The sequence below is a fragment of the Muntiacus reevesi genome, chromosome 5, assembly GCF_963930625.1.
Source record: "Muntiacus reevesi chromosome 5, mMunRee1.1, whole genome shotgun sequence".
NCBI classification, from domain to species: domain Eukaryota; kingdom Metazoa; phylum Chordata; class Mammalia; order Artiodactyla; family Cervidae; genus Muntiacus; species Muntiacus reevesi.
The window spans coordinates 100,162,679-100,187,898 of NC_089253.1; the positions used below are offsets into that span (position 1 = coordinate 100,162,679).

General features: G+C 41.2%; 1 protein-coding gene across 1 annotated transcript; it reads right to left on the minus strand.

Moving 5' to 3' along the window:
- Positions 1 to 1,654: 1,654 nt before the first annotated feature.
- On the minus strand, positions 1,655 to 4,549 carry LOC136169386 (PRAME family member 8-like). The gene is made up of 3 exons (XM_065937156.1): positions 4,263 to 4,549; positions 3,250 to 3,822; positions 1,655 to 2,177 (listed from the first exon to the last, which is right to left on the minus strand). The coding sequence occupies exons 1-3, from the start codon at positions 4,547 to 4,549 to the stop codon at positions 1,655 to 1,657; spliced, it is 1,383 nt and encodes a 460-aa protein (XP_065793228.1).
- Between the last annotated feature and the right edge of the window lie 20,671 nt (positions 4,550 to 25,220).

Here is a 25,220-nt window from a genome sequence, read left to right on the forward strand (position 1 = left end):
AAGTTTTGGAGATTCAGCTTCAGCATCAGTCCTTCCTATGAATATTCAGGACTGATTTCCTTTAGGATTGACTGGTTTGATCTCCCTGCAGTTCCCCTAGTTGTCAGGTCATTGGCCCCAGACTTAGAGTAACATCATCAGCTTACCTGGTTCTCAGCCTTAATCCTCAGTCTGAGATAAACCTCTGTCTTTGCTGGTTCTCTAGTTTATAGACAGCAGACTGAGAGACTTCTCAGCCTCTGGGCAAGCCTATTCCATAGGACATCTCCTCAAATATATATACAGGTGACCCTGGAAAACACTGGTTTGAAATGCTCGGATTCACTTACACACAGATGTTTTCCGAGAGTATATATTGTTTTATAGGATCTAGTTGGTGGAATCCAAGGATTTGGAAAAGAAGAAAAGGAAGGCAGAGAATAAATGATACAGGGAATTCAACTGAACAGGAGATAGTGCCTCTAATGGACACAGTGGTCAACAATCAGCTGCACCCTAGTGGTCACTCAGGAGAACCCTGACAAATATAGTATCTTACCACAGGCCAGGAGGTCACATAAACCCACAGGTTGTGTTTGTTACACAACCTGACATCTGATGTCAAAACATGCTATTATAGTCTTCCATAATAGAGAGAGACAGGAGATTTTATGGAAATAAAAAGACAGTTTCTCATTAATATAATGTAACCCTTGAAAGAATATAACTTTTAATGAGGTATAGAAACACTGAAACTATGTTATATGCCTCTATGATTTTAGTATTTTGCTAAAGGAAATTATGTAACTTCCCTGATCAATAGATTAATTCAAGAAGGATCATTATCCACCATGGGTAATAGGTCAGCAAGGCTCAGAAGTTTAGCGTATCTGCAGTGTGGGCAACCCCTTCCAGAATTGGGAGTCATACCTTTTTCAGTAAAACCCTTTCCACCCCCACAAAAAGGTCAAAAACTGAAAGTTATGTAGAGACCAGGACAACCAAGAGGACTGCTCATATCCAGGGTCATGGCCTGAGTCAGCAGTGACAGACCTGCCTGAGGTCTTCACTTGAGTGGCTCATTGGTCACGGGGTATGTTTCTCTCTGTGTATATTACCCCACTGAACAGCTCCAAAAGTAAGCAAGGAGGTTAGAGATGCACCAGGTTGAATAAAGACCTGGCGGGAATGGTAAGGTTTTGGATCATAGACAACTCAGTGCTTTAAAAAAAAAAAAAATCAATGTCTGGAGATTTCCCTGACATGAAATGAAAAATCAGGAGAAATACATCATGAACAGCAGCAATCCGTTTACAATGAGGGGCTCTTTATTTTCGACCATTTCTTTACAGCCATCTACCCAGGATAACACCAACATGTGAATCTCAAGCTCAAATCGACCTAAGGAAATGTAGGCTCTTAGTTCTGACTCTACAAGCATTCCTATTCCAGGGAGACAGTATTTCCCTCTGCAATCCTGCTTCCCTGCAGGATCACCTTTCCTTTTCACATTGACATTGAGCAGATGTCTGAAACCATGGCTCTATCTTCATTTCACGATGTATCTTGTCCTAGATTTCGGTTTCCAAGTGCTCAGAAGAAAGCTTTTCACCAATGTTATGGACTAACAAGGGTATTACCACCGTACATGATGTGCTCAGGACGACAGAATGTGTTATCTCCGCAGGGTGGACAGGGGCGTGAAGCTAATACAGATGATCCTGGGATGTCCCAAGTCCTCCAGGATCTCAAGAAGTTCACTCTGACACTGGGCAAGTCTCCTGGGTTGGAGGATTCCATCAGAGCTGAAACTTTCCTGAGGGGCAGGGTATAGCTCTTTACTTAACCTGGGCAGCCCGGAGGTGTGTCGCAGCAGCTTTTCCATGATGGCCATGGAGAGGAGGTTCCCACACAGACTGAAGGACATGAGCTGGAAACAGTGGCTCAAGATATGCAGAATGGATTCCAAATGGGAGTCCCTGATCCCACATTGCTCTAAGTAGAGCTCCTGGAGGGTGGCTGAAACTTTCTCCAGCAGAGCTGGGAGGAGCTCAGGACTAGAGTAGGTCATGGTGACCCCACTCAGATCCAGGCCCTTTAGCTGACTGATGTTTGGGCTCTGGGACAGATGGGTCAGGTCTGAATCTGTAAGCAGGCAGCAAGTAATCCCAAGGTTGTCCAAGGGGGTCATCAGGCACCTGGGGAGAAAGAGAGGAATTAGGTATCAGAAACTGAGGTGGAAGTTGATTGCAAGTTGAGAGACAAGTGATCTGCCCAAGCCCAGGTTTGAACACATTATCTGATAAGGATTAATACCCTGAAAGGCCAATCTCATTGCAGCCAGTCATTTCACCTTTTCTGTGTGACCAGGTCAAGTACATAGAGTCTGAAAACCTCTCTCTCCTCATTACTCAAGCAGAGAAAAATGTTCTCTGCTTCCTTATGAAGAGGAATGAAGATAATGGAAGGCACTAGAGCAAACTCAGAGGAGAGGTTGACATTTTGCCTCAATCAAGATTGGACATCACTGAAAGTTAATAGTTAAATATATTAGCTAATATATAATTATTAATTATATATATAATATATTTTAATTAATAATAAAGAGATATACTTAAAATGCTTCCTACCCAGGCTTCCTTCTGAACATGCTTTGGCCCCAGATATCCATCTCAGGCAGGTGAGGCTTCTGGGTGACTCATAGAGGACAAACCTGGGCAAAATCCCACAGCATCCACAGAGGATGCCAGCCCGTGGGGCTCACTTATATCCCTGCTTTATCTGGAAACCATCTTCCAATTTTTATGATGCCTTTGACACCTGCCATATTACCACAACCTCCAGAATCATGCATTTCCCATACATTATTTACCATATCTGGTGCAAAAAACATCCTTTTACAGACAGGGTATTTGAGATAGGCTCATCCTGATCAGAAAGCTGGAGAACACAGAGGTTCAGTTTAGGAACGCTCAGGCCTGGTGGAGTTGTCCATGTTCAATACCCTCTTCCCTTGCCTATTTTCCTAAGTCACCTAGAAAAGGTATCTCTTCTTAAGAAGAAACCAAATAACCATCCCCTAGATTCTAGCTCCTAATCTATAGTTTCCAGCACAGTGTCCCTTTCCAGAGCCTCTCTCCCAGTTTGAACCCCTACCTAGATTTGGGTGGTTATGTGATACCATAGTTCACAATGGAGCAGCAAAGGGGACAGCACATTTGCTATTCTAGTGTTGGGTTCACTGTTACTTGGTCAGTGATGCACACTCACCTGAGCATCTGGTCCAGGCAGCCTTCGAGGTAGAAGGGGGATTCCAGATGGAGATCCCGGAGGTGGTGCAGCCTTAGGAACTGAGAAGTAATTTTGACAATATGGTGCTCCTCCTGTTCCTCGGGATCAGGCAGATTGATGTGGGAGATGAGGAGTCTCTGCAAATTGCTCATCTGGCCCAGGAGAGGTGCAAACATGGCCAGGGTGGACAGATGCCAGCTGCGATTCAAGTATACCTCCTGGATACAGTCCAGCTGCACCATGCTCAGGACCTTCATAATTTTATCCATGGAAAATGAAAGAATTCTCAGCCTCTTGCAGCACAGGTGTATGGATGCTTTCCTCTGCTCCACCCATCTCATAAGGCAGGTGAGAAATCCATCCATGCTCCTTTCCTTGAGGTGAAGCTCTATGAACACCTCGAAGGGAGCCAAGAGTTTCTCAGTGCTCGACCTGTCCTCAGTTCCTGGTGCCATTGAAAAGCTTGAGGACACATGGACACTGGATCCAGACCACATTCTCCAGAAATCCTGGCCAGTATTCCTTAAGTCCAGTACACGCAGTTTGCATCTCCTGTGGGGAAACAACGGATCGTCAGTGATGGTTTTAATAATATCCACACAAAATTTAGGCAACACTCTTGACTTCCCACATGAGTTTTTACTTCAAATTCCCAACATCACGTGCTGCCTTGTCCTCCTCTCCCCTCTCTGCTTCACCTTCCTCCATCTTTTCCCCTTCCATTTTCCTTAGCCGTCTACTTCTAGTGGCCTTAAACATCTGTTGGCGGGGGGGGGACTGGGACTTGTCCTTTCAGATTTCCTTGCATCTTAGGCACTCCTACACTGCTGGAAGGCATTTCCCAAAGTGAGCTCAGCAATGGCCAAGTTTCTGTGTTTCTTCATTGGCATCATCAGAAGTCACTGACCCATCCATGCCCCATCTACTTTCCTGTCTTCAACTGTCTGTTTGGGATTGCCCACATCCTATCAGATTACCTGCATCCAACTCACCTTGGACGATCCTTCTGTGTGAGCAGGACATCAAGTCCCTCGAGCACTGCTTGTAACGTTACCACATGAGGCGTCTGCATCAGACCCCCCAGAGGCAGGCGGACAAACGGCCAGGCTTGAACCAAGGCCTTTAATGTCTTTCTGTGCCTTCCATAGAATGCTTCCATGAAGAGTGGGGGGAAGAGCTCGATGGGCAGATACTCCAGAGCAGAAATGGCCAAGGCCTCATTGGTTAGTAAGCTCTTCCCTGCCAGGTTCAGGAGTCTCAGGGGGTTCCGGACACTCATCCTGAATCTGCTCCTGAAGGAATCCTGTAAGAACTTGCAGAGAAGAAGGGATCTTTCTCAGGAAAGCATGAACATCACTTCATCTGTCTCCCCACCTTTCAGAGGAACCGACTCATAGCTAAAGTCTCTGCTCTGACAATTGAGAAGAGCCTTAGTTTTGCAAAATTTCACTCTGGGCTTAGTGGGCACAGTGGCATAGCTCTGCCAGTAGGGGCACCAGAACAAGCATTTCTTAAGGACCAAGAAGGAAGAAACCCAACCACTGGTCCATTCATTTCCATTCACTGCTCTGCTTAATCATGTTTCAGTGGGGAGTAGTACCAAGACCTGAAGGTTAAGATCCATCTTTTGGGGGGAAAATGTTTAAATCATCCCTTAGAACCTTAAAATTATGGGAATAAGAGCACTGTGTTGCTCGTTACTGCCTCTATCCCCAGTTCCCACTGCTAACAGACTGAAAAAGATGAAACAGACTTCTTAAATGAATGCCATTTGCATAAGCTGAATATTTTCAATGTCAATAAATAAAATTTCAAAAATATTGGTTTTTTTCCTACAATTAAAACAATTTAATTAAAAAATTAGACATTTTCATTAAAAAATAAAATCTTGTTGGTTAAGATATTCTTAAATGATATAAAGGAAAGCACATATCAAATATTTGGGATTGAGGCAAAATTACACTTAGAGGTAGAACCAAAGGCTTACATGTATACATCTGAAAAGAAAGACATCTCCCTGACACCACTGCTGCATGCTACCAATGGAAATCAGCTGACCATAGGTAAGATGAGGGGTCTTTTGCTGAGGTCTGTAACTTACCAGCTCTGCTGGGGTTGGCACGGTGCTCAGAGGTCAGATCTGGTGCAGAAGCCACCAAGTAGCTTGGAGAAGCCAGCCAGCGAATCCAGAGAAAGAAGTTTCTGCACCTCTTCGTTGATTGCTCAGATTTTTATAGGCCTTTCTAATCACATGTTCCCCCTGTCCAATGCTACTGTCCAATCAGAAAGTGATGCCTGATTAGATTTTCAAATGTCCATTAGGTAAATCCTAATTGGATCTTTGCCTATAATCAGATGAATTGATTGAATCAGATATTCATTCAGGAGGGATACATGGGGGGAGGAGAGTCAAATGCTCAACGGTGGGTTCATTCTATGAACACTGAGTTCTTCTAATTGGGTCACTGACTGGGGCTTCCCAGGAGGCTCAGTGGCAAAGAATCCAAGCAGGAGACTCAGGTTGCATCCCTGGGTTGGGAAGATCCCCTGAAGAAGGAAATGGCAACCCAGTAATCTTGCCTGAAAAATCCCGTGGACAGAGGAGCCTGGTGGGCTAGAGTCCATGGGGTCACAAAAGAGTCAGACACAGCTTAGCGACTAACCAACAACCACATCAAGTTGTGACTTTTGTTTTACATTGGAAACAGCAGATCATGAATCTATTAAAGGGAAGTGCAATTGGAATTGTGCTTGGTATTCTGGGCTTAAGTCAGGACTTCATGTAATAGCTGGCTCAAACTCACAGTAAGGAGCAAGGGTGGGGACTAGGCAGTGTGGAGGGGGTCACTCCTAAAGGGACCCTGTGAATGATCCAAACAGAATAAAATACGTTGTATCTGGGTTTTTTTTTTTTCCATCTTGGGGAGGAGGGAGACTAAAAGACTTTTGGTGGGGTTTAGGCTGCGGTCCATGGGGTTGCTAAGAGTCGGACACGACTGAGCGGCTTCACTTTCACTTTTCACTTTCATGCATTGGAGAAGGAAATGGCTACCCACTCCAGTATACTTGCCTGGAGAATCCCAGAGACAGGGGAGCCTGGTGGGCTGACGTCTATGGGGTCGCACAGAGTCAGACACGACTGAAGTGACTTAGCAGCCGCCGCCGCCGCAGCAGCAGCAGCAGCAGAAATTAAAAAGGAAACTGTTACATTTGAGAGCGTTTCTTTCCGTAAAGACGGGATCAGCAGAGAAAACTGACATGAAAAGATCAAATCTGAGAATGTGAGCATAAGGAGAGTTGTGAGCCCTGGGAAACCAGATATTTCCAAGACTGAGGGACACTGATGGTGGGCCCTACGGGCTGTTTGAGAACTCACCGAGGGGAGGTAAGTGAACTAGTTAACTTGCAACTAACCACGTCCTTCTAGTGGCAACTGCTTGCTTTTGCTGTTGTTCAGCTGCTCAGTCATGTCCGACTCTTTGCCACCCCAGGGACTGCAGCATGCCAGGCTTCCTTGTCCATCACCAAGTCCCAGAGCTTACTCAAATGCAAGTCCAGCCAGTCGGTGATGCCATCCAACCATCTTATCCTCTGTTATCCCCTTCTCCTCCTGACTTCATTCTTTCCCAGCACTAGGGTATTTTCCAGGGAGTCCGATCTTCCCATCAAGTGGCCAAAATATTGGAACTTCGGGTTCAGCATCAGTCTTTCCAATGAATATTCAGTGTTGATTTCCTTTAGGATTGACTTCTTGGATCTCCTTGCAGTCCAAGGGACTCTCAAACTTCTTCTCCAACACCACAGTTTGGATGCATCAATTCTTTGGTGCTCAGCCTTCTTTATGATCCAATTCTCACATCCACACATCACTTCTGGAGAAACTATAGCTTTGACTATAGGGACCTTTGTCAGCAAAGTAATGTCTCTGCTTTTTAACATGCTGTCTAGGTTAGTCATAGCTCTTCTTCCAAGGAGCAAGCAAGCTCTTTTACTTTCATAGCTATAGTCACCATCTCAGTGATTTTGCAGCCCATGGAAATAAAGTCTGGGCTTCCCTCATAGCTGGACTTTCCTCATAGCTGCAGGCAAGTAAAGAATCTGCCTGCCATGCAGGAGACCCAGGTTCTATTCCTGGGTCAGGACGATCCCCTGAAAAAGAAATGGTAACCCAGTCTAGTATTCTTGCCTAGAGAATCCTATAGACAGAGGAGCTGGCAGGCAAAAGTCAGACATGGTTTATTGACTGAACCACCACCACTGTTTCCATTGTTTCCCCATCTATTTGCCATGAAGTGATGGGGCTAGATGCCATGATCTTCATTTTTTGAATGTTGAGTTTTAAGCTTTTTAACTCTCTTCTTTCACCTTTATCAAGAGGCTCATTACTTCCTCTTTGCTTTCTACCATAAGGGTAGTGTCATCTGCACATCTGAGGTTATTGATATTTCTCCCAGCAATCTTAATTCCAGCTTCTGCTTCATCCAGTCTGGCATTTCACATGAGGTACTCTGCTTAGAAGTTAAATAATCAGGGTGATAATATATTATATACAGGGTGGCAGCTGCTACCAATATGCATTTTCTTTTAGGTTCTTCCCATGTGGCACTAATGGCAAAGAACCCACTTGTCAATATAGGAGATGAAGGAGACCTGGTTTAGATACTGGGTCGAGAAGATCCCTGGAGGGCATGGCAACCCACTCCAGTATTCTTGCCTGGAGAATCTCACCGACAGAGGAGCCTGGTGGGCTACAGTTCATAGGGTTGTAAAGAGTTGGACATGACTGAAACGATGTAGCACACACATGCAGATCAGCACGCATGGCAATATGTTACTCTTAGATGGCAATTTACTCCAGCCTTTTTCCTTTGGTCTTGGTAGCCAAACCATAATCCTATAGGCTTTTTTCCAAGTGTATATTGATAATTCTATTTCTTCAAAATTAGAGAAATTCGACAACAATTCTGACCAAAGTGATGCTATTCCTCACAAAATAAAATTCTGTTCTTCTCCTCATAGTATGCATTGTTCACAAATATCAACACCTTTCCCTACAAAATTCAGATGTTCTCTCACCATATATGTATATTAATGATATGCTATGTACAGGGAAGGCTCCCACCCCGGGCTGCATCTCACAGAGATTTTTTTGCAGTTTCAGGATGCAGAGGAAACAAGACTCTCTACCCCCGAAGAAATCTCCATGCCTTTCTTTCCTCCATTCACTGAGATGTCCAAGTAATTTAGTTATAAGACAACCAAAGAAAGCTAGGGGTTTTATTTTATTCATTTATTAATTTATTTTTGGCTGCATTGGGTCTTCGTGGCTGCACCACTCTAGTTGCAGTGAGAAGGGGCTACTCTTTGTTGGAGTGCTCTGGCTTCTCATTGCAGTGGCTTCTCTTGTTTCAGAGCACAGGCTCTAAGGCACAAGGGTTTCAGTAGTTGTGGCACACGGGCTTAATTGCCTGGGAGCATGTGGAATCTCCCCAACCAGGAATCAAATCCATGTCACCTGCCTTGGCAGACAGACACTTGTCTACTGAAATATTAGGAAAATCCAAGACTATGAGTTTTGAATTGTGTTCTCCACCTTGGTATCCTTCCAAAGGATTCCTTTCACCATATTTCAACCATGGATATAAGTGGCCTTTGCATAAAGTAAGCTTAAATTGGATTGTACTCATTAGACATTTTAGCTGCCAGGCGACCAAAAGCCTTTATTAATGACCTTCCATAGAGTGGCTTAGTAACAACGATAATCATGAACATCTCGTTTACTGAACACAGACCTGATGAGCAAGCGTGTTGGCACTTTTTAACCCACTACCACAAGTAAGCTTCATAGGAAATGTAAAGTTCACTGCTTTTTTCCAAATTTTTCCCTTGGTGAATTCAAGGCCAGGCTTGGGAGAGGAAGTTGTGACATCCCTACTATGAATAACTGGTAGATTCCCTCAGTTGAAAGGTTCAGAAGGCCCCCTGAGTTGTCAGACAACCTAAGCTGTTAGGATGGACTGACTGACAGACTTCACGTGATGTCAGTGAAAATGAGGAAATAGCAGAGTCCAAGCTGAGGATGTTTGTATGAGAGTCCAGCTTCTGTGAGATCCAAGGAGGTAGAAGTAGTCCAAGTGTTGGAGTATTCTAGAAACTATAAGAGCCCAGCTCTCTCCCTTCCCCCTGAGCAGAGTGTAACACCCTCTGTTCACCTCCACACAGAGCCTGTTTGCTCAGGAGACATACTCTGTGTCAAGGAGAAGGGAGCCTATGTGTACAGAGGTACCATCTTTCCTCCCCCAGTTCTGGGCCAGTAGGACTCCCAGAGTCTGGTGAGGAGCCTAGCTGTAGCATTTCTGCCATCTTGGTTGCTTCTCCTCATGGTCTTATTTGTTGCACAGGTCAGAGCAGCCCCTTGAGCCCATCAGGGAGTTGTTCTGTCCTGATTCTCCAGTCACAGGATCCCAAATGAGATTCCAAACCATCTGCTTCTGGCTCCCTGCTCTGGCATTTAGAATGCTTCTTTCTGTTCATCCAGTTCCCTCTCCCAGCATAAGCCAGCTCAGAGCCCTCTCTCTCTGCAGCCTACAAACATCTCCTCTCCTAGAACCTGGAGCATGGCTACAATGTTGAGACACCCTTCCACTGAAACCATCAGTAATCCCAGAAATCATCTCAAATTCCTCTGAGTTATTTGGAGTTTTATGTCTAACCCCAAGGCATAGTCAGTTTGCATTGCTGTGTGAACAGTTTGCACTACTCTTCTGGATCCATTAGGCACCCAAGAATGCTGGAGGCAACTCCACCCAGGTTACAGAGGAGGACCCTCACTCCTCTGCTCTTCCTAGAGGTGACTGTTATGCCCGATGTCCAAATCCCCGAGCGGGAACAGAGAAGGCCTCCAAGACAATGCAACTCGCAGGAAGGGAAGTTTATTACTTTATTACTTTATTACACCCCACCGCAACCAACGCAGTGGTGTGGGTCAGAGAGCCCCTATCCCAAGCTGTTAACACAAATTTATAGGGTGAGAAGCGGATTGGTTACATGTTTGCAAAACAGTTTCATTGGTCAATACTTTCACGCGGGCGGGACTTTCCTGGGGGTTTCCGCCCCGTTCCTAATTTCCTAATTGGCAAACAGCAGTCAGTATGAAGTGAAAGCTAATTGGTCCTAATTGGCAAACAGCGGTCAGTGCTCTTACCAAGTAGGAAGGCCTACTCCTAATCTAAGCTGCGTTACTTCTGCTCACCTCACATTCCCCCCTGTCTGTTGTTCAAGTAGAGGAATCTTCCTCTTTTCCATCTTGGGCCACTGACACTATAAGTGGACCCAGGAGGGTGGAAATTAAGGTAGTCAGCCAGGGGGAGTGTTGAAACCAAGACTCAAACCATCTCTGCTGGGCTTCCCATTCTCTCTTTCTCCTTGCAGAGATAGTGAAGCTTGGTTAAATTGCGCCCATATCTGAAGTACTTGGCCCTGCAGATTGCGCCACACTCGGGGCTACCAAATCTCTGTTTCCTACGTCCCATTCCCAGGGCCCATCACAAGAAGTTACACAGCTTCAGCTCCTGCAATAATCAGCAGGAGAATTAGGAGACCTCCCGGCGGACAAGTCAAAGGATTTGACGGGTGAGGGCTCGCCTTCCATTCTGCCCGTGCTTTTTCCTGCTCTTCCGGTGTGGTTTGCCGCACGTGATTGCAGTGAACCCAGGGTCCAATCCCGTCGACCTTGACAGCAGTAGGAGTGGTAAGGAGAACAACATAAGGGCCTTTCCATCTAGTTTCTAATACACACAGGAGGGGGTCTTCCATACAGAATCTCTTATAAGGGGTGTTACACGCCCGATAGAGTGCGAAGGGAAGGAGGGTCACCCAGTCCCCGCCAGTCTCTATTGTCAACTTTGTCAAAGTTTCTTTTAGGGTCCAATTCATTCTCTCAACCTGTCCTGAGCTCTGGGGATTATTCACAATGTAATTTCCATTTCATCCCCAGAGCTTGGGCCAGCCCTTGTACAATCTGACTAAATTTACCTTTGCATTCACAAAGGCAGGTCCGTTATCAGAGCCCATAGTCACTGGCAGCCCGTACCTAGGCACTATCTCCTCTAAGATCTTTTTAGCAACCACTACTGCTGTCTCTCTCTTAGTGGGGAAGGCTTCCACCCACCCTGAGAAAGTATCTACCAGAACCAACATATAGCGATACCCGTAATTGCCTGGCCTTACCTCAGTGAAATCTATCTCCCAGTGTTGCCCTGGCTCTTCCCCTCGGTACCTCATTCCTGTGTGCTGCTTTTTCCCTGTCCTCATCAGCTGGCATGCTTTGCAAGCCTGGATTATCTCTTGTCCAGTTGCATTTTCCTCAAACACTGATCAACATACAGATTCAGTCCATATTTGCTTTCCTTTATCTACTGAGTGTACCCAAGCTTCTTCTTCAGAGACTCTGGCATCTCAGGGGGAGGAGGGCGAGGGAGCCTGAAGTAGACCTTCACAGAATCATAGATAAACCACTGTAGTGCAGTCAGAGTGCCGATCATGATGATGCGGGCAGAGTCCCTTCCATCAACACAGACACCACGGAATCGACAGGGTGGGAAACAATGGCACAGAAGACTCCAGCTATGTACAACCAGCTGCTCTGGCTTTGAACATTCACTTTGGGGCTTGGGAACCACAAACTTATTCAAAGCAGGCAAACTTATCCAAAGAGGAGCAACCCCCTTGTATACATTTTGGGAGCTGCATCCCTCAGAGTGTTAGCATAACCTGGTTGGGTTTGGATTCGAACCTTAGTAGCTTCCATAGGAGCCAGAGCAATGTCAGCAAAGAATTCAGCACTGGCAGAGGCAGTCAAATACTGTGATGTGCGCCACAGATAGGCATTCTCCTCTAACTGAAGATCCATTAAAAATGCCCTTGTATTTCTGTGGGTCCACCTGCATACGGCATTTACCCCACCAAAGCCACAGAGTGCATAAAACTTCGTGGAGCCATATTTCTATCGTGGCGGCTCCAGCTTTCCTTTGCTCATCTTTTACATAGCTGCTCCCACAGGTGAACCATACTAGCTCACTGTTGTCTAGGGGTACATCAGTTAAGTCTTTTCGTGCCCCCAGGGCCTCCGCCAGTATCTCGCTGCAATCATGGAGCTACAAACAGCTGAAATGGCTTATTTGGGTTAGGCAGGGCAAGGCTGGGGCTTCTAGTAGGACCCGTCTGAGTGTCTGGAAAGCCTGTTTCATTGGCTCAGTCCAATTCCAGTTTGGGGTCTCTTTACTTCCCTCATACAAGGGCCGGGCCTTCTCAGCAAACCCCATGATCCACAGTCTGCAATATCCAACAGTCCCCAGAAACTCTCTCACCTGGCGGGGGGTCTTGGGCTCTGGTATCTGCAATATTGTTTCCTTCATGGCCTGGGTTAGCCACCTTTGCCCCTGCCTGATCTTATACCCCAAATACCTGACCTCTTGCCGGGCTATTTGTGTAGCAGAAGGACCTCTGTGTGGCAAGTCCGATATTCGTAGAGGTCCTCACTCGGAGCCTCATTAAACAAGGTAGGGGAGTTCTTGAACCCCTGTGGGATTACTGGTTGGCCTTCCCCCTTGGTCCACTCAAAGGCAAATATCTCCTGGCTCTGGGCCACCAGGGGTAGGCTGAAAAATGCATCTTTCAAGTCCAACACAGTGTACCAAGTGTACTCAGGCAGCAAACTGCTCAGGAGGGTATACAGGTTAGAGACAGTGGGGTGTATGTCACTCATCCGTTTGTTGACTTCTCGCAGGTAATCTGTCCCCCCTGGCTTCTTCACCAGCAGTAAGGGAGTGTTCCAAGGGGACTGACACCGCTTGAGAATTCCAGCATAAGTTGAATGTGGGGAGTGATCCCCCGCCGAGCTTCCTGGCTCATGGGGTACTGTCTCACCCTCACAGGAGTTGCCTCGACCTTTAGCTTGATGACGACCAGATGTCTCTGTTTGGCCAGTCCCATCCATGCCATTTAAGGCTAGGGATAAGACATGTATCGGCTGTCCAAGTCCATCCATGACTGTCATTCTCCCAGCTCTGTAACTGAATAAAACCCAATGGCCTCCCCTTTTTCCACAAAATCTGGGTCTGATCTCCACCATAGAGAGGTAACAGCGGTCAGTATTAAGTGAAAGCTAATTGGTCCTAACTGGCAAACAGTGGTCAGTGTTCTTACCAATTAGGAAGGCCTACTCCTAATCTAAGCTGCGTTACTTCTGCTCACCTCACAGTGACAGCTTTTAGGAGACCCTTGGGGCCAGTTCCCTGCAGAGGCCCTCCCCTCTGTGGCTCTCTTGTTCCAGCACTGGAGCTGACAAAGTTTTTCTCAGGTCCAATAAGTCTTTTACTCTCCCAACTCAGATCTCTTCTTGCCCTGAAATGTCTTGCCCTTTGTGCTTTTTTAAAAGGCCAGGTGTCTGGGTTGGTGGTCCTTGCCCCCTGCAGTGCTCAACAGGCTCTGGTCCCACTTTAGATCCATTACCATCTTGCTGTAAACAAGGAGCTGTTTCGTTTTCAGTTCAATCATTCAGTTGTGTCCAACTCTTTACCACCCCTGTGGACTGCAGCACGCCAGGCTTCCCTGTCCATCACTAACTCCCAGAGCTTACTCAAACTCATGTCTATCGAGTCAGTGATGCCATCCAACCATCTCATCCTCTGTCTTCCCTTTCTCCTCCCACCTTCAATTTTTCCCAGCATCAAGGTCTTTTCCAATGAGTCAGTTCTTTGCATCAGGTGGCCAAATTTTTGGAGCTTCAGCATCAGAACTTCCGATGAGTATTCAGGACTGGTTTCCTTTAGGTTGGACAGGTTGGATCTTCTTGCAGTCCAAGGGACTCTCAAGAGTCTTCTCCAACACCACAGTTCAAAAGCATTAATTCTTCAGCACTCAGCTTTCTTTGTAGTCCATCTCTCACATCCATACATGACTACTGGAAAAACCATAGCTTTGACCTTTTTCGGCAAAGTAATGTCTCTGTTTTTAATATACTGTCTAGGTTGATCATAGCTTTTCTTCCAAGGAGCAAGTAAACTCTTTTACTTTCATGGCTGTAGTCACCTTCTGCCCAAGAAAAGAAAATCTGTCACTGTTTCCATTCTTTCCCCATCTATTTGCCATGAAATGATGGGACTAGATGCCATGATCTTAGTTTCCTGAATGTTGAGCCTCCCTCTCATCACCCTTCCCATTCCACCCCTCTTGGTTGATACAGAGCCCCTATTTGAGTTTCCTGAGCCATACAGCATATTCCCATTGGCTATCTCTTTTACACATGGTAATGTAAGTTTCCACGTTACTCTTTCCATACATCTCTCCCTCTCCTCTCCTCTCCCCATGTCTATAAGTCTGTTCTCTATGTGTTTCTCCATTGCTGCCCTGTAAATAAATTCTTCAGTACCATATTTATAGTTCCATATATGTGCATTAGAATGCAATATTTATATTTCTCTTTCTGACTCACTTCACTCTGTATAATAGGTTCTAGGTTCATCCGCCTCATCAGAACTGACTCAAATGGCTGAGTAATATTCCATTGTGTATATGTACCACAACTTCTTTATCCATTCATCTCTTGATGGGTATCTAGGTTGCTTCCATGTTTTAGCTACTGTAAATAGTGCTGCAATTAACAATGGGATACATGTGTCTCCTTCAATTTTGGTTTCCTCAGGGCATATGCCTAGGAGTGGGATTGCTGGGCCATATGGTGGCTTTATTCCTAGTGTTTTAAGGAATCTCCATACCATCTTCCATAGTGTCTGTATCAATTTACATTCCCACCAACAGTACAAGAGCATTCCCTTTTCTCCATACCCTCTCCAGCAATTCTGACCAGTGTGAGTTGACTGACATCTCATTGTAGTTTTGATTTGCATTTCTCTAACAAAGAGAGATGTTGAGCATCTTTTCATGTGTTTATTAGCCATATGTCTGTCTTCCTTGGAGAAATGTCCTTTAGGTCTTTCCCCCACTTTTTGATTGGGTTATTTGTTTTTCTGGTATTGAGTTCTATTAACTGCTTGTATATTTTGGAAATTAATTCTTTGTCAGTTGTTTCATTTGCTATTATTTTCTCCCATTCTGAGGTCTGTCTTACACTTTGCTTATAGTTTCATTTGCTGTGCAAAAGCTTTGAAGCTTAATCAGGTCCCACTTGTCTACTTTTGTTTTTATTTCCATTACTCTAGGAGTGCTTCATAGAGGATCTTGCTCTGATTTACATCATTAAGTGTTCTGCCTATGTTTTCCTCTAAGAGTTTTATAGCTTCTGGTATACATTTAGGTCTTTAATCCATTTTCAGTTTATCTTTGAGTATGGTGTTAGAAGTGTTCTAATTTCATTCTTTTACATGTAGCTGCCCAATTTTTCCAGCGTCATTTATGGAATAGGCTGTCTCTCTCCATTGTATGTTTTTGCCTTTTTTGCCAGAAATAAGCTACCCATAGGTACATGGCCTTATTTCTGGGCTTTCTATCTTCTTCCGTTGGTCTATATTTCTGTTTTTGTGCCAGTACCATACTGTCTTGATGACTTTAGCTTTGTAGTAAAATCTGAATCAAGAAGGTTGATTTCTCCAGCTCCATTCTTCTTTCTCAAGACTGCTTTGGCTATTCTGGGTCTTTTGTGTTTCCATATGAATTGTGAAATTCTTTATTCTAGTTCTGTGAAAAATGCCATTGGTAATTTGATAGGGATCACATTGAACCTGTAGATTGTTTTTGGTAGTACAGTCATTTTCACAATATTGATTCTTCCTACTCAGGGACATGGAATATCTCCTCATCTGTTTATGTCATCTTTGATTTCTTTCATCAGTGTCTTATAATTTTCTGTGTAGAGTTCTTTTGTCTCCTTGGGTAAGTTTATTCCTAGATATTTAATTCTTTTTGTTGCAATGGTGAATGGGATTGATTCTTTCATTGCTCTTTCTGATTTTTTATTGTTAGTATATGGAAATGAAAGTGATTTCTGTGTATTGATTTTGTATCCTGCAACTTTGCTAAATTCACTGATCAGCTCTAGTAGCTGTCTGACACTATCTTTAGACTTTTCTATGTGCAGTATCATGTCACCTGCAAACAGTGAGAGCTTTACTTCCTTTCCAATCTGAATTTCTTTTATTTCTTTTTCTTCTCTGATTGCTGTAACTAGGACTTCCAAAACCAAGTTGAATAATAGTGGTTAGAGTGGACATCCTTGTCTTATTCGTGATCTTAGAGGGAATGCTTTGAGTTTTTCACTATTGAAAATAAAGCTTGCTGTAGACTGATCATATATGGTCTTTACTATATTGAGGTAGGTTCCTGCTATTTCCATTTTTTGAAGAGTTTTCGTCATAAATGGGTGCTGAATTTTGTCACAGGATTTTCTACATCTATTGAGATGATCATGTGGTTTTTATCTTTCAAATTGTTAATATAGTGTATCACACTGATTGATTTGCATATATCAAAGAATCCTTGTATCCCTATAATAAACCCAACGTGATCATGGTGCATGAACTTTTTGATGTGTTGCTGAATTCTGTTTGCTAAGATTTTGTTGAGGATTTTTGCATCTATGTTCATCAGTGATATTGGCCTGTAGTTTTCTTTTTTTGTGTTGTCTTTGGATTTGCTATCAGGGTGACGGTGGCCTCATAGAATGAGTTTGAAAGTGTTCCTTCCTCTGCATTTTTTAAAAAGAGTTTTAGAAGGATAGGAATTAGCTCTTCTCTAAATGTTTGATAGAATTCTCCTGTGAAGTCATCTGGTCCTGGGTTTTTGTTTTGGGGGAGATTTTTTAAATCATAGCTTCAATTTCAGTGCTTATAATTTGGTTGTTCATAATTTATATTTCTTCCTGGTTCAGTCTTCAAAGATTGAACTTTTCTAGGAATCTGTCCATTTCTCTCAGGTTATCCATTTTATTACCATATAGTTGTTCATAATAGTCTCTTATAATCCTTTGTGCTTCTGCATGATCTGTTGAAATCTTTCCTTTTTCATTTCTGATTTTGTTGATTTGATTCTCCTCTCTTTTTTTCTTGATGAGTCTGGCTAAAGGTTTGTCAATTTTGTTTATCTTCTCAAAGAACCAGCTTTTAGTTTTGTTAATCTTTACTATGATTTCCTTTATTTCTTTTTCATTTATTTCTGCTCGGATCTTTATCATTTCTTTACTAATTTTGGTGGGGTTTTTTTTGTTGTTGTTGTCCTTTTTCCAGTTGTTTTAGGTGTAAAGTTATGTCATCTATTCGATGTTTTTCTGTTTTCTTGAAATAGGATTGTATTGTTATAAACTTCCCCATTATAACTTCTTTTGTGGGCACCCATAGGTTTTGAGTTGTCGTGTTTTCATTGTCGTTTGTTTCTAGAAATTTTTAAATTTCCCTTTTGATTTCTTCAGTAACCTGTTGGTTATTTAGAAACGTATTGTTCAATCTCCATGTGTTTGTGTTTCTTACAATTTTTTTCTTGTAATTGATATCTAATCTCCTGGAGTTGTGGTCGCAGAAGATGCTTGATATGATTTCAATTTTCTTAAATTTACTGAGGTTTGATTTGTGAACCAAGATGTGGTCTGTCATGAAGAATGTTCCATGCGCACTTGAGAAGGTGTATTCTTCTGCATTTGGATGGAATGTCCTGAAGATATCAACGAGAGCTATCTCGTGTAATATATCATTTAAGATTTGTGTTTCCTTATTAATTTTCTGTTTTGATGATCTGTCCATTGGTGTGAAAGGGGTGTTAAAATCTCTTACTATTATTGTGTTACTGTCAAATTCTCCTTTTATGTCTATTAGTGTTTGTCTTATGTATTGAGGTGCTCCTATGCTGGGGACATAGGTATTTACAATTGTTATGTCTTTCTCTTGGATTGATTCCTTGATCATTCTGTAGTGTCCTTCCTTATCTCTTGTATTCTTCTTTACTTTAAGGTCTATTTTGTTTGATATGAGGATGGCTATTCCAGCTTTCTTTTGCTTCCCATTTGCATGAAATATATCTTTCCATCCTCTCAGTTTCAGTCTATATGTGTCTTTAGCTCTGAAGTGGGTTTCTTGTAGATATCATATATATGGATCTTGTTTTTGTACTCATTTAACCAGTCTGTGTTTTAGTGGAGAATTTAATCCATTTACAATTACAGTAATTATTGATATATATGTTCCTATTGCCATTTTCTTAATTGTTTGAGATTGATTTTGTAGTTTTCTTTTTTTTTTTCTTCTCTTGTTTTTCTTGACTATTTAAGTCCCTTTAGCAGTTGTTGTAAAGCTGGTTTGGTGGTACTGAATTCTCTTAACTTTTGCTTTTCTGAAAAATTGTTTATTTCTCCATCAATTTTGAATGAGAGCCTTGGTAAGTAGTGTAATCTTGGTTGTATATTTTTCCCTTTCAGTACTTTAAATATATCCTGCCATGCCCTTCTGGCCTGCAGAGTTTCTGCTAAAAGAACAACTGCTAAATGTATGGGGTTTCCCTTGTATGTTACTTGCTGATATTCCTTTGCTGCTTTTATTTTTTTTATTTTTTCCATTTATTTTTATTAGTTGGAGGCTAATTACTTTAAAATATTGTAGTGGTTTTTGCCATACATTGACATGAATCAGCCATGAATTTGCATGTGTTCCCCGTCCTGGTTCCTCTTCCCACCTCCCTCCCAACAACATCCCTCTGGGTCTTCCCAGTGCACCAGCCCTAAACACTTGTCTCATGCATCCAACTTGGGCTGGTGATCTGCTTCACTATAGATAATATACATGTTTCGATGCTGTTCTCTCCAAGCAGCCCACACTCGCCTTCTCCCACAGAGTCCCAAAGTCTGTTCTGTACATCCCTGTCTCTTTTTCTGTTTTGCATATAGGGTTATCATTACCATCTTCTAAATTCCATATATATGCGTTAGTATACTCTATTGGTCTTTACCTTTCTGGTTTACTTCACTCTGTATAATGGGCTCCAGTTTCATCCATCTCTATAGAACTGATTCAAATGAATTCTTTTTAATGACAGAGTAATATTCCATAGTGTATATGTACCACAGCTTCCTTATCCATTCGTCTGCTGATGGGCATCTAGGTTGCTTCCATGTCTTGGCAATTATATACAGTGCTGTGATGAACATTGGGGTACACGTGTCTCTTTCAGATCTGGTTTCCTCGGTGTGTATGCCCTGGAGTGGGATTGCTGGGTCATATGGCAGTACTATTTCCAGCTTTTTAAGGAACCTCCACACTGTTCTCCATAGTGGCTGTACTAGTTTGCATTCCCACCAACAGTGTAAGAGGGTTCCCTTTTCTCCACACCCTATCCAACATTTATTGCTTGTCGACTTTTGGAAACTGTGGTTTTGATTTGCATTTCTCTGATAGTGAGTGATGTTGAGCATCTTTTCATGTGTTTGCTAGCCATCTGTATGTCTTCTTTGGAGAAATGTCTGTTTAGTTCTTTGGCCCATTTTTTGATTGGGTCATTTATTTTTCTGGAATTGAGCTGCAGGAGTTGCTTGTATATTTTTGAGATTAAACCTTTGTCTGTTGCTTCATTTGCTATTATTTTCTCCCAATCTGAGGGTGGTCTTTTCACCTTGCTTATAGTTTCCTTTGTTGTGCAAAAACTTTTAAGTTTCATTAGGTCCATTTGTTTATTTTTGCTTTTATTTCCAATATTCTAGGAGGTGGGTCATAGAAGATCTTGCTGTGACTTATGTCGGAGAGTGTTTTGCCTATGTTCTCCTCTAGGATCTTTATAGTTTCTGGTCTTACATTTAGGTCTTTAATCCATTTTGAGTTTATTTTTGTTTATGGTGTTAGAAAGTGTTCTAGTTTCATTCTTTTACAAGTGGTTGACCAGTTTTCCCAGCACCACTTGTTAAAGAGATTGTCTTTTTTCCATTGTATATCCTTGCCTCCTTTGTCGAAGATAAGGTGTCCATAGGTTCGTGGATTTATCTCTGGGCTTTCTATTTTGTTCCATTGTTCTGTATTTCTGTCTTTGTGCCAGTACATACCTTCTTGATGACTGTGACTTTGTAGTATAGTCTGAAGTCAGGCAGGTTGATTCCTCCAGTTCCATTCTTCTTTCTCAAGATTGCTTTGGCTATTCAAGGTTTTTTTGTATTTCCATACATATTGTGAAATTATTTGTTCTAGTTCTGTGAAGAATACCATTGGTAGCTTGATAGGGAGTGCATTGAATCTATAGATTGCTTTGGGTAGTATAGTCATTTTCACAATATTGATTCTTCCAATCCATGAACATGATATATTTCTCCATCTGTTTGTGTCCTCTTTGATTTCTTTCATCAGTGTTGTATAGTTTTCTGTGTATAGGTCTTTTGTTTCTTTAGGTGGATATACTCCTAAGTATTTTATTCTTTTTGCTGCAATGGTGAATGGTATTGTTTCCTTAATTTCTCTTTCTGTTGTCTCATTGTTAGTGTATAGGAATGCAAGGGATTTCTGTGGGTTAATTTTATATCCTGCAACTTTACTATATTCATTGATTAGCTCTAGTAATTTACTGGAAGAGTCTTTAGGGTTTTCTATGTAGAGGATCATGTCATCTGCAAACAGTGAGAATTTCACTTCTTCTTTTCCTATCTGGATTCCTTTTATTTCTTTTTCTTCTCTAGACAGGAAACACAGAAAGGTTGTATAAACGTGAACCCAAAACAACAAACCAAATGGCAATGGGACCATACCTATCAATAATTACCTTAAATGTAAATGGGTTGAACGCCCCAACCAAGAGACAAAGACAGGTTGAATGGATACAAAAACAAGACCCCTATATATGCTGTCTACCAGATACCCACCTCAAAACAAGGGACAATACAGACTGAAAGTGAAGGACTTGAAAAAAGTATTTCATGCAATTGGAGACCAAAAGAAAGCAAGAGTCGCAATACTCAAATCAGATAAAATAGACTTTAAAATAAAGGCTGTGATAAGAGACAAATGAGGACACTACTTAGTGATCAAAGGATCAATCCAAGAAGAAGATATAACAATTATAAATATATATGCATCCAACATAGGAGCACCTCAATATGTAAGGCACATGCTAACGAGTATGAAAGGGGAAATTAACAGTAACACAATAATAGTGGGAGACTTTAGCACCCCACACACAACTATGGATAGATCAACTAAACAGAAAATTAACAAGGAAACACAAACTTTAAATGACACAATGGTCCAGCTAGACCTAATTGATATCTATAGGACATTTCACCCCAAAACAGTCAATTTCATCTTTTTCTCAAGTGCACATGGAACCTTCTCCAAAATAGATCACATCCTGGGCATAAATCTAGCCTTGGGAAATTTAAAAAAATTGAAATAATTCCAGTCATCGTTTCTGACCACAATGCAGTAAAATTAGATCCCAATTACAGAAAAAAAACTCTTAAAAATTCAAACATATGGAGACTAAATAACACGCTTCTGAATAACCAACAAATCATAGAAGAAATCAAAAAAGAAATCAAAATATGCATAGAAATGAATGAAAATTAAAACACAACAACCCAAAACCTATGGGACACTGTAAAAGCAGTGCTAAGGGGAAGGCTCATAGTATTACAGGCTTACCTCAAGAAACAAGAAAAAAGTCAAATAAATTACCTAACTCTACACCTAAAGCAACTAGAGAAGGAAGAAATGAATAATCCCAGGGTTAGTAGAAGGAAAGAAATCTTAAAAATTAGGGCAGAAATAAATGCAAAAGAAACTAAAGAGACCATAGCAAAAATCAGCAAAGCTAAGAGCTGTTTTTTTGAAAAAATAAACAAAATTGACAAACCGTTAGCCAGACTCATTAAAAAACAAAGGGAGAAGAACCAAATCAGCAAAATTAGAAATGAAAATGGAGAGATCACAACAGACAACTCTGAAATACAAAGGATCATAAGAGACTACTACCAGCAGCTCTATGCCAATAAAATGGACAACTTGGAAGAAATGGACAAATTCTTAGAAAGGTATAACTTTCCAAAACTGAACTAGAAAGAAATAGAAGATCTTAACAGACCCATCACAAGCCAAGAAATCAAAACTGTAATCAGAAATCTTCCAGTAAACAAAAGTCCAGGACATGATTGCTTCACAGCTGAATTCTACCAAAAATTTAAAGAGCTAACACCTATCTTACTCAAACTCTTCCAGAAAATTGCAGAAGAAGGTAAACTTCCAAACTCATTCTATGAAGCCACCGTCACCCTAATTCCAAAACCAGACAAAGATGCCACACAAAAGAAAAAAAGAAAGAAAGAAAAGAAAACTACAGGCCAATATCACTAATGAACATAGATGCAAAAATCCTTAACAAAATTCTAGCAAACAGAATCCAACAACATATTTAAAAAATATTACATCATGACCAAGTGTGTTTTCGTCCAGAAATGCAAGGATTCTTTAATATCTGCAAATCAATCAACATAATACGCCACATTAACAAATTGAAAGATAAAAACTGTATGATTATCTCAATAGATGTAGAAAATGCCTTTGACAAAATTCAACATCCATTTATGATTAAAACTCTCCAGAAAGCAGAAATAGAAGGAACATACCTCAACATAATAAAAGCTATATATGACAAACCCACAGCAAGCATTACCCTGAATGGTGAAAAATTGAAAGCATTTCCCCTAAAACCAGGAGCAAGGCAGGAGTGCCCACTCTCACGACTACTATTCAACATAGTTTTGGAACTTTTGGCCACAGCAATCCTTTGCTGCTTTTTATTTTCTTTCTTTGTATTTAGTCTTTGTTAGTTTGATCAGTACATGTCTTGGTGTGTTTCTCCTTCGGTGTATCATGTATGGAACTCTTTGTGCCTCTTGGACTTGATTGACTATTTCCTTTTCCATTTTAGGGTAATTTTCTTTTTTTCTTCTTCTTCTGCGACCCCTATAATTTGAATGTTGGTGCATTTGATATTGTCCCAGAGGTCTCTGAGACTATTCTCAGTTCTTTTCATTCTTTTTACTTCATTCTGCTCTTTAGAAGTTATTTCCACCATTTAATCTCCCAGTTCACTGATTTGTTCTTCAGCTTCAGATATTCTACTGATTCCTTCTAGAGTATTTTTAATTTCAGTAATTGTGTTTGTCTCTGCATGTTTATCTTTTCATTATTCTAGATCTTTGCTAATTGATTCTTGCATTTTCTCCATTTTACTTTCAAGGTTTTTGATCATCTTTACTATTAATTTTCTTAATTCTTTTTCAGTAGTTTGCCTATTTCCCCTTCATTTATTTGGATTTCTGTGTTTCTAGTTTGTTCCTTCATTTGTGTAGTATTTCTCTGCCTTTAGATTATTTTTTTTAAACTTACTGTGTTTCAGGTCTCCTTTTCCCAGGCTTCAGTGTTGAATTCTATTTTCCTTTTGGTTTCAGCTCTCCTAAGGTTGGTCCAGTAGTTTGTGTAAGCTTTGTATAGAGTGAGATTTGTGCTGGTTTCTTTTTCTTTTTCTTTTTTCTTTTTTTTTTTTTGGTATGTTTCTTTGTTTATCTTCTGATAGGTAAGGCTGAGTGAGGTGGTTATCCTGTCTTCTGATGACTGGGTTTGTATTTTTGCTTTGTTTGTTGTTTAGATAAGGCATCCTGCACTGTGTGCTACCGGTGGTTGTGTGCTTGGATGCAGGGTCTTGTATTCACGTACATTTCCTTTGTGTGAGTTCTCACTGTCTGATACTCCCTACGGTTAGTTCTCTGGTAATCTAGGGTCTTGGAGTCAGTGCTTCCACTCTAAAGGCTCAGGGCTAGATTTCTGTTCAGGAGCGAAGATCCCACAAGTGGTTTGTTGTGGCATTTAGTGAGATTAAAACAAATAGCCAAAAATGAGAAACCAAAGATGAACCCCAGGCAAATGGCAGTTACAAAATCGGGCACATAATAATTAAAATAATGGAATATACACATATACATATACACTCATAGCAAAGTCAAAATCGTCCAACAAAAATAAAGTACAGTAGATTGACCCAGTGAACAAAGGAAATCAAACATTATATTTACCATTTAAGAACAAGACTAACTAAAGCACAAACTGGAAAACAAAAGTGAGGTGTGACATGGGGAATAAAGTGATCGATGAAAACAAAACTAACAAACATGTTGAGAGGAAAAGAAACAAAGTAAAGTAAGAAAGAAAGAATAGACATGCAAAGTTAAATAGAGGTAGATGAAGATTTATATACATTAAAGGTTACCTGAAAGGTGACAAATAGCAGGAAAGGCAAACAAAGGAGTAAATATAGAAAAAATATAATAGGTTAAAAAAATTAAAATTATTAAAAAGAGAAAAGAAAAAAGGAAGAGAAAGAAAAACATGGATAAAAGGAAAACTCCACAGAACTGTAAAAACCCAATGTAAAGGCAGAATTTTATAACAACAATAAAATTGTGACTGAATATACACATATACATATATATCCGTAAGCAAAATGAAAACAGTCCAACAAAAATATAGCACAATAGATTGACCCAGCGAACAAAGGTAACCAAAAATTACACCTACCAGTTAAGAACAAAAGTGACTGAAGCACAAACCAGAAAGCAAAACTAAAGCAAGGTGTCAGTTGGGGAATAGAGTAATGAAAATAAAACAACCAATGTGTTAAGAGGGAAGGAAAGAAAGTAAAGAAAGAAAGGATATACAAAGTTAAACAGGGGTAGAGAAAAAGATTTATACACATGAAAGCTTAACTGCAAGGGGAAAATAACAGTAGGAAAAGCAAACAAAGGAATAGATGTAAAAAAATAATAAGTTTTAAAGATTAAAGGCTAAAATTAAGGTACATATACACAATGGAATATTACTCAGCCATTAAAAAGAATTCATTTGAATCAGTTCTAATAAGGTGGATGAAAGTGGAGCCCATTATAAAGAGTGAAGTAAGCCAGAAAGATAATACTATAT